Source organism: Cyprinodon tularosa, unplaced genomic scaffold (genome assembly GCF_016077235.1).
Source record: "Cyprinodon tularosa strain WSP-4 unplaced genomic scaffold, ASM1607723v1 ctg168, whole genome shotgun sequence".
In the NCBI taxonomy this organism is placed as follows: domain Eukaryota; kingdom Metazoa; phylum Chordata; class Actinopteri; order Cyprinodontiformes; family Cyprinodontidae; genus Cyprinodon; species Cyprinodon tularosa.
The window spans coordinates 430,631-440,853 of NW_024038513.1; the positions used below are offsets into that span (position 1 = coordinate 430,631).

At 46.3% G+C, this 10,223-nt stretch overlaps 1 protein-coding gene across 1 annotated transcript; it reads right to left on the reverse strand.

The window, feature by feature from the left end:
• Positions 1–162: 162 nt before the first annotated feature.
• Positions 163–10,023, reverse strand: selenbp1 (selenium binding protein 1). The gene is made up of 12 exons (XM_038281173.1): positions 9,883–10,023; positions 4,704–4,757; positions 4,238–4,350; positions 3,822–4,007; positions 2,681–2,801; positions 2,412–2,594; positions 2,014–2,195; positions 1,788–1,866; positions 1,594–1,715; positions 1,416–1,508; positions 480–598; positions 163–382 (listed from the first exon to the last, which is right to left on the reverse strand). Exons 1-12 carry the CDS (start codon positions 9,884–9,886, stop codon positions 220–222), a joined length of 1,419 nt encoding a protein of 472 aa, XP_038137101.1. The 5' UTR covers positions 9,887–10,023; the 3' UTR covers positions 163–219.
• Positions 10,024–10,223: the final 200 nt, after the last annotated feature.

The window sequence follows — 10,223 nt, forward strand, 5'->3', positions numbered from 1 at the left end:
GGTTGTTCTTTTATTCTAAGGTAGAACCTGAAACTTTAGGGGGTTCTGTCTGACTGGAAAATAATTCCCTGAGATCTAAGAGGAGATGGTCCAGAACTGGTCCAGACCTCCTGGGATTTAATTGTTACTCAAATGTGTGAAAATCATCAGAAGATAAAAAAATTCTGAGAGACAAAAGCTTTTATTTTGGTCAGAAACAGAGCAGATCCAGTCGGAGCTTCAGATCCAGATGTCGGAGGTGCAGTCTCCTCCCGGGTACCGGAGCTCATGGGCCAGCGCCGGACCGTCGGGCTCCTTCCCAAAGTCCACCAGGAAGTTCTCGTTCACAGACAGACTGCCTTTATCAGTGTCCACATCGATCTGCATCATCACAGAGCCCTCGCTGAAAGACAAAGCAGGACTGGGGTCAGGTTCTGGGCTCCTCCCAGCTGTGCTGGACTCACCAGACACCAACTTCTGCTGGGACGGGGGGTCGGTACCTCAGCATGTCGGGGTAAAAATGTTTGTCCCAGCCGCTGAACAGGGACGTCGTCACATAAAGTCTCCGTCCATCCAGACTGAGCTGCAGCATCTGAGGACCTCCAGGGATACGCTTTCCCTGAGAGACAGATGGGAGGGACAGAGACAGAGGGAGACACATGGGAGGGACAGAGACAGAAGGGAGGGACAGACACAAGGGATGGAGACAGACGGGAGAGACAGAATGAGACAAGGGACAGAGACATACGGGAGGGACAGAGACAGACGTTAGGGATGGAGAAAGGCGGGAAGGACGGAGACAGAAGGTAGGGACAGAGACAGACGGGAGAGAAAGAATGATACAAGGGACAGAGACATACGGGAGGGACAAAATGACACAAGGGACAGAGACATACGGGAGGGACAGAGACAGAGGGAGACAGAAGGGAGGGACAGACACAAGGGACAGAGACAAATGTAAGGGATGGAGAAAGGCGGGAGGGACAGAGACAGAAGGGAGGGACAGAGACAGACATTAGGGATGGAGAAAGGCGAGAAGGACGGAGACAGAGGGAGACAGAAGGTAGGGACAGAGACAGACGGGAGAGAAAGAATGATACAAGGGACAGAGACATACGGGAGGGACAAAATGACACAAGGGACAGAGACATACGGGAGGGACAGAGACAGAGGGAGACAGAAGGGAGGGACAGACACAAGGGACAGAGACAAATGTAAGGGATGGAGAAAGGCGGGAGGGACAGAGACAGAAGGGAGGGACAGAGACAGACATTAGGGATGGAGAAAGGCGAGAAGGACGGAGACAGAGGGAGACAGAAGGTAGGGACAGACACAAGGGACAGAGATAGACGTAAGGGACAGAGACAGACGGGAGACAGAGTCAGCTGGGAGTGAGACTGGGGGCTCAAACCATCGCTGGTAGCACCTCTGTATACCTTGATGAAGCGTGGGGGGGGCTGCTCCTGTTTTTCTTGGTCCTCCAGAACTTTGACCGGTCTGTCTCTGATGATGCTTCCTCCCAGGAACACCTGGAACAGACAGACAGGTAAGCGTCCTCTTTCTGAGGTCTCACCTCTTCGCCATCAGCAGCAGACAGCTGTGATGTCATCCGACCTGGCCAACCAATCGCGGATTCCTGCGGTCTGTGATGTCATACTGTCTTATGTCACCGTGCAGCCAATTACTGAAGTAGAGGAAGCGGTCGTCCAGAGAGAGCAGGATGTCGGTGATGAGGCCTGCAGACAGACAGGTGAGGTATAGCTTCGCAGACAAACAGGAAACAACCTCAGGTGGACCTTCAGACCCACTTGGCATCTCAGGCATCATCCATCCCTCCACCTTCTTGCTGGGAACGCTGATCACCTTCTCTGCCGCCCAGTCTCCTTTCTGAGGAAACAAGAGAATCATCAGCAAATAAACAGACACAACAGAATCAGTTAGTTCTGCTGAGACATTTGGACATGACCAGAGGAGCAAGGACTCCCATGGAGACAACTCAACCCAAACTACAGTCAACCCTCGTTTGGTTCTGACCGGGGTCCTGAAGAACCTGAAGACGCATCCCCGGAGGGCGCATCCCACGTAGCCCTCAGTGGCGTTTGGATCATGGAGGAATCGGACCTCCAGAGGAATGCCACCATCCTCTCCCAGTTCCAGAGTCTGCAGCTTCCTGTGGGTGGTCCAGTCCCAGACATGGAGGGCCGAGCCGTAGTGACCTGGAACACACAATCAGAGGACATGACAGCTCTAGTCAGTGGTCAGGTTCTTACTGTGGTCTCATAGGAAGTTTAGGAGCCTGGTTCTGCCCAAACTGGACTCAAAGTGGGAGACAAAAACAACTAAAGTTCTAAGAAGGACTCTTCTGGTCTGTTTTCCCAGTCTGGATCCTACTGGGAGCACTAGGTGGACACCAGGAAGTGGCGAGCACTGACCTTCCTTTACATGAGCGGGGTTGAAGCCGTTGACCAGAGCTTTAGGCGCTCCCCACTCGGTGCTGATCATCACATTGTGGCGTGGCTGGTACCAGAAGTCATAGCCGAATGGGGCCGCCTCGCCTGGATGCTCCCAGTTACCGATCACCTCAAACGTCTCACCGTCCAGCAGAATGAACCCACCTGCAGCAGCAGCAGTCATGTTCTCAGCCCAGCAGAAACAGTCTGGGTCTCTCTGGTTCTGACCCGCCTACTGATCCAGTTCTTACCTTTACCGCCCCCTGCTGGCTCTCCCATGCAGCTGATCATGATCTGACCGCTGCCCAGGCAGTGACTGGTGTGGGGGTTGGCCAGGCCGCACTTCCAGTACAGATCAACGGGCTCCACCATCTGAGGACAGGAAGCACACAGGAACACGTCAGTCTGCTCTAAACATCTAGGAACCTCCTCAGTAGAACCCAGTATCTCTGAACCTCCATGGTACCACAGACTCTGGGAGCCTCCTCCAAAGGTTCTGCTGTGTTTGTACCTGGCAGAGGTTCAGATTAGGTCCGATAAGAAAAGAATGTTGATCCTCTTTGAACAATAATCTCTAAGTCAATGTTTTATCAACAACATCTCAGCTGCCTCTGGTTCTGCATGTCTGTGGCGGTCTGGCCAGATTTACCCTGAACTATGTTTAGGCAAGTCTATCTATGTAGCACATTTCTGCAACACAACGATTTAAAGCGCCAATGAAAAGAAAGTGGCATAAAGGCAACACAAATACTTAAAGGGAAGAAAATCAAATCATCTCCATGTTCCCTGCTCGCTATCTCCATGTTCCCTGCTCGCCATCTCCATGTTCCCTGCTCGCTATCTCCATGTTCCCTGCTCGCTATCTCCATGTTCCCTGCTCGCTATCTCCATGTTCCCTGCTCGCTATCTCCATGTTCCCTGCTCGCCATCTCCATGTTCCCTGCTCGCCATCTCCATGTTCCCTGCTCGCCATCTCCATGTTCCCTGCTCGCCATCTCCATGTTCCCTGCTCGCCATCTCCATGTTCCCTGCTCGCCATCTCCATGTTCCCTGCTCGCCATCTCCATGTTCCCTGCTTGTTATCTCCTTGTTCTCTGCTCGCTATCTCCAAGTTCTCTGCTCGCTATCTCCATGTTCCCTGCTCGCTATCTCCATGTTCCCTGCTCGCCATCTCCATGTTCCCTGCTCGCCATCTCCATGTTCCCTGCTCGCTATCTCCATGTTCCCTGCTCGCCATCTCCATGTTCCCTGCTCGCTATCTCCATGTTCCCTGCTTGTTATCTCCTTGTTCTCTGCTCGCTATCTCCAAGTTCTCTGCTCGCTATCTCCAAGTTCTCTGCTCGCTATCTCCATGTTCCCTGCTCGCTATCTCCATGTTGGATAGATGCAGACCTTATGGATCTTTGGGGCTCTGGGATCGGTTCCGATGTCGATCACGTAAATCCTGGAGGATATCAGAGACGGCAGGATCAGGCGGTTTCGGGTCTTGGAGGGATCGCCAAAGCAGCTGCTGCAGGCGTTCCAGCCGGAGTGATGCAGTTCGTCGTTCAGGTTGGGCATCGGCAGCCGGTGGATCACCTGCACAGATGGAACTCATTAAGGAATTCAGGAACATGTTCCCAGAGCTCTGGAACTGATAAAAGAACCAACAGGAACCTGGGAGAGTGTGAAGGAGGTGAGGAAGAGTTGGTGAGACATCTGAGAAGGAAACTGAAGCAACAGAGAGCTGAGAGGAAAACAAAGGCTGAATTTAGAAAGATGGAACACAGAAACAGGTCCAGCAGAACTTGATCCAGGGTTTGTTCTACCTGACAGTAGGTGGAGGACTTAGGGTTGACGTCGACTGTGGCCAGATAGTCGGGTTTCTGGATGTCGGTGGTGCGGTAGATGCAGGGCAGATAGACGATCTCCTCTCGTGGACCTTCAGTCAGAAAATATATGGATACAGATATATGTTTGTTTTATTGTGAAATCCTGTGGCAGAGGGTGCCCATCCTGATGGCTGGTAACTTTTATTTTGAAATCCCCACCATCTTTCTTCCTGAAGGTTAATTTTAGGACAAAACTATTGTCACAGTTTTATGCAAATGATCAAACTTGGTGTTTCCCTGCTTCTCTAATCCACACAGTGGACCAGACCCAAGGTTCTGCTTAGGGAATGTGTTCCCATGGAGCCGGATCCAGAAGCTTCTCATGAACTCTGTCTCTGTTAGGGTTCTGGACCTGAATCTACAAGCTGCTGAAGCTGCTGGACCTCTGTGGGGTCGGACTCACCCTTCATGGCGTCCAGCGGGGTGCGGTATCCTGGTCCACATCCCGAACACTTGGCTGAAAAAACGAACAGATCCAGAGTCAGCGCAGTCGCATCAGGAGGGAAACCATTGGAATGCTTCTCGTTTCTCTCCACTTTGTGAATTCAACAAGTTCATACAGTCAATTTGACCAGCTGATTGCATCGACTCATTGACTCTTCAGCAATCCCTCACACTAAACATGCTTGTAGCGACAGTGGAGAGGAAAAACTCCCTTTGAACAGGAAGAAACCTCCAGCAGAACCAGGCTCAGTTCTGCCAAGATTCACCAGGATAACCTGAGGCGTTCTGCAAGGCTCTGTTTCAGGGCTTCCGTTTTTTTTATTTTGGTTAATAAATCTTTTCATAAACTATCATCTGTTATAAAGCCGAAGTATTTTCTATCATCTGTTTTATGCGACAGAAGCCCGCTCTGGTTGCATGTGAGTTTTTTTCTGTTAGTTAACACATCCTGCTAGAGCATTATTTGTCATTTTTGTTTTATGCTTTTTTGCGTTTTTGATCAGTTTTTAGTAAACAAATCCATTACGATACTGAGCATGTGCAAATGAGCTAAGCTAGTTAGCGACTCCTAGCAAAGTTGTGAAAAAAATGCAAAAAAAGTCTAAGATCCGGTTTAAAAAAAATACAAGAGAATATTTGATTCCAAAGATCAGACTTGAAAAGGGGCGGAGCTAAAGCTGCAAAGGCGTTAAGATACTACGTTGATGGATATTTGAATAAACATCTTTAGTGATGCTGATACTAGTGATAAAAAATATTATTCTCAGTCTTAACAGTCAACATGGAGGCAGTATTATAAATAGATGGGATGATAGAGTGATTCATATAAATAAACAGGTGGGGGAGGGGAAATTTCCTTAGATCATCAGATCAAACCAACACATTTAAATGCATTAGATTTGCTTTAATTTCATTGAAATATTTCCAACCTTAATGCTGTTTTCTCTTTCTCCTTTATGCTCAGATAGGAGGCTTTAGGGAAGACTCTGTTGCTGTAGATTGTTTTTTTTTATTAATATCAGTTGGTGTTTTAACCAGGCCATTTTCTGTTGGTTTTTGGTTTATTATTCCTTCATTTTTACAGGTGGGTCATTAAGAACAAGTTCTTATTCACAATGGCGGCCTGACAAATGCAGTAACCACTTAGGAAAAGGGAAGTAGGGCTAAATTAAATACAATAGATTAGTAACACATTCAGAAAATACTATTAAAACACAACAAACAACCAAAAAATGAATGTAGGGAAGCAGCTGCAAGTGTCTGTGAGCAAGGATTATATAATTGTTTTGAAGAATGAAATTGAAATGAGTCTATCCAGTTTAAGAATATTTTGCAGAGTCTTCCAGTCACGAGCGGCAGCAGATTGAAAAGAAAAAAAACCAAAAGTAGTGCTGGTTTGGGGAATAAGTAATTATAAATGAAGTGAGGAGCAGGTGTGTGAAGTGACGGGTTTGGCTGCAGCAGGTGATCTAAATCAGAGATGGCTAAAGTACTCACTTTCCGTACTTGAGTAAAAGTACAGATACTTGTGTTAAAAAATACTCTGGTAAAAGTGGAAGTACTGATTAAACTTCTTTACTCAAGTAAAAGTAACAAAGTACAAGCTTGTAAATTTACTTAAAGTCTAAAAGTAAAAGTAGAAACCACTTTTTTCATGCCGTTGCCTACATTTTAAATGGATGTCTGCCAATAGGACTAGATCTCCGTTGTGTTCATTTTCAATCATCTCGTCGTCCATGCTACTATGCTAACGCCGCCGCCACCAAGCTGCAATGATTTGCCGCCAATGAATACCGCCGAATCTGTCGATTCATCTTGTAGTGGTGCGTCAAATGCAACGTAGATTCCCATCCAATTAGATTGAATTTGGTATTGATGACGTGAAAAATAATAACGGTAACTCCATTGAAATGATTCAAAACTAAAGTAACGAGCCAATTTTTTAAAATGTAAGGAGTAGAAAGTACAGATATTTGTGTAAAAATGTAAGGAGTAGAAGTAAAAAGTCGCCATAAAAATAAGTAGTAAAGTAAAAATATCAGAAAAATCTACTTGAGTACAGTAACGAAGTATTTGTACTTCGTTACTTCCCATCTCTGATCTAAATAAGGTGGTGAACGGCAGAGAAGGGCTCGTAAATAAAGATGAACAAATGAACTTTGCATCGATTGTGAAGGGAGGCCAGTTGACAGATGAATACAGAGCGCAGTGGTGCTGATGGCGGAATGGTAAAGACTTGTAAGCAACCCTATATAGTGTCTCCATAGTATAAAATGGTCTTTTTAGGATGGTCAAATAACACAACTGTGCATCTTTAACCCGACTCATCTCTATTACATCTGAACCAAACCTTCATATTCTGAGCCCTGCTGCTCAGGATTTACTTTTCCTTCTTTTCATTTTTATTTTCACAGAAGTGTGTCCATCTGGTCGTGCAGGTATGGCACTGGTTAGAGCGCACGATTCATGTACAGAGGCCTTCAGTCCTTGACGTGGCCGACCCAGGTTCGAATCCGGCCTGTGGTCCTTTGCCGCATGTCTCTCCTCCTCTCTCATATCCCCTTTCCTGTCGACCTAATGTCGAAAAAATGAGCCACTAGTGCTGTAAAAACCAAAAAGAAAAAAAGTGTATCCATCTGAACTTAACTTCTGTTAAATAAAGAGCAACAAATTATTAGCTTGCTACAAAAGATCAACCAGAACAAGAGTCTGACGCCACAACTGGCTTTTTGGACCCTCCATCATGGCTCCTAATGGTTTTAAATGGGATGATAACATAAGCCTGTTTTGGAAGTTTAGCAGGTTTTTAAAAGAATATGAGTTAAACTTTTACCAACAGTGATAAAAAGAACAAATAAAATGTTATTTGTTAGATCTATTGTAAATATTTTATTCATTCTAGATGAAAAACATTGTATTCGTCCTAGAAGAAATACAATATGGAGCCTAGAAACTGATTGCTTTCCTTAACCACCTGTGAAACAGCCAATCAGCTTTGAACCATCAAAAGTTCATCTTAAAAGGCCTCCGATCTGCACCGTCTGCTCCTGTGCGCGGCGGCGATGCGCTGTGACGTCATTCAGATGACAGCGTTTCCTCCCCCCTCCAGCCCCTCCTCCACCATCGTAGCTAAAGCTTCATCAGAGCGTCATTCCTCCCAGACTCTTACTGCGTTCCCTGTCTCCTCTAAACCGGTCCGGCAGAAGACCGCCATGTTGAGCCTGGTTCTGCCAGAGGTTTCTTCCCAACAGGGAGTTTTTTTCTCTCCACTGTCGCTTCATGCTTGCTCATGATGGACAGGTTCTCTCAACCTGTGTTATCCAACTGGACTTCCATCTTCCAGGTCCCTGAGTGAAGCTCTAGTATCAGCTCACGCAGTCCACTGGATCTCCCCATAAAGCTCAGCAGACCGTCTCTCCAACCAGCAGTCTACAGACTGACCAACTCCATCTATCTCCACTCCACCAGCAGTTTCAGACCAGGGCAGACCTGTTCTTTACTCCTGTTCATGCAAATCTATCAAAATTCAGCGCCATGTTTCCTGCCGAGGTCTGATTCTACCAATAAATTTCTCCTAATTGTCTTTTCTCTTCATGTGAATTTCTCAGATTAAAGTATTTTATGCTCTTTTTCCCTCATTTCTAAACCTTAAAATATGAATAAATAGCAACAGATTTCCTTTTGCAGATATTTCACCACATCCAGAAGTCTTTCTCAATTCTGTTGGCTCGCACCAGAGATAACTAGTTGGAGCGCTGATGTTTCTAAACAAAATGGATGCGTTAAGGTGTTAAACAGGGCCGCCTGTGGAGCTGGTTGACAGTTGCCTTTTGTATCTATGCTTCTTTTTCTATGTCTGCTTCTGTCTCCTTGAACCCCAGTGGGCCTCAGCAGATGGCCGCTCACACTGAGCCTGGTTCTGCTGGAGGTTTCTTCCTGTTCAAAGGGAGTTTTTCCTCTCCACTGTCGCTACAAGCATGCTTAGTGTGAGTGATTGCTGAAGAGTCAATGAAGTCAACTGTTTTTCCTTAAAAAGAAAACTTTGAATCAATGATTGGATGATCTGTAAAGTGCCTTTAGATGACCTGTGTTGTGAATCGGCGCTATAGAAATAAACTGATTTGAAACACAATAATAAGTTTTATCATTTAAAATTTGGTGCTAAGAACGTTGGCTTCTATCAGGACTACATGAGTTTTGGGGTTTAAAGGTTAAAGACCCCTAAACTAAAACTTCCTCTAAAGGTTTCTCATTGTCCAAAGGTAGTAATCTCCAGAGAGCTGCTTGGGATAAGAACCCGTCTCCACTGGCTGGTAGAACCACATGAGAAATCATGTGGTTTTAACTTAATAATAATAATAATAATAATAATAATAGATTTGATTTAAAACTGCCTCTCAAGTCACAAAGGGACTCTTGAAAAAGGAAAGAAATGAGACTAAACAAAATTCAAAATGCAATAAATGACCTCAGGATTAGTCCCTATCAGTTTGGCCCCCAGGCGCCGCAGCTGAAACCACCTAAGGTGTTACTAAACAACCAGCGGCAGATCCCAGTCCAGATCAGACCAGAACCAGAACCAGTTTCTGCAGGACTCAGCTGACCTGACCTTGACAGAGAGGTTTATATAACACCCCCCCCCAGCCCGGTTTGTCTTTATGGAATCCGTCCAAAGTCCACACAGAGCCAGGCATTCCTTGGCCCTGCACAGAAACTGGAAAAATCCTCCAAACTCTCTGTTGCTGCTCTGAATCCCAGAGCAGGGAGGACCACGCACACACCCACCTGCTGCCAATCAAAGCTGATACACCTCCTGTTTTTACAACAGCTCAACTCAACCAGAACAATGAACCCAGGAATGTTTATAATCAGTAAACGCTGAGAAATCCGGTTTAATCTCTGCTCCTGTTCAGTGCAGATCAGAGATTCCTTCTTCCACATGCAGATATTTGACAGCTGGAGGGCTCCTGATTAAATGAGCAGCAGTTTTTGTTTAACTGAGTCAGGAGATCTGGGTAAAAGAATCAGGAGAAATTGGCCCTCAGAGTGACAGCTGTCAGCAGGTTGGAGCTGCAGGATGCAGCAGGCAGGGAGAAGAGAGCGACGCACGGCTGCACAGCAAACAAAGACTCACTTACCCATGTTGGAGCTGCAGGGTCAGTCTGAAGCTGCTGTCCTGGATTCAGCGAAGTTTGGGTCCATAATGAAGGGCCCGCAGGAGGGGGGGTCCTATAGTGTATCAGGAAACAGCCAATCAGAGGACAGAGGTGGGGCAAAGAGGCTGTTAACCCTCCAGCTTTCTGTTAGTTCACACTGGAGATTCTTTTAAACCAAGCTGCTGCAGCATCAGGCCCTCAGGGGCCACAGGCTTGGTGGCTCCAACTATCAGACATTAAATGACTTTAGGTCTACAAGAATATAGAGAACATGTCGGAACTTGCAGTCAGAGATCTGGTATTTCTGTTTTCTGCAGCAGCTT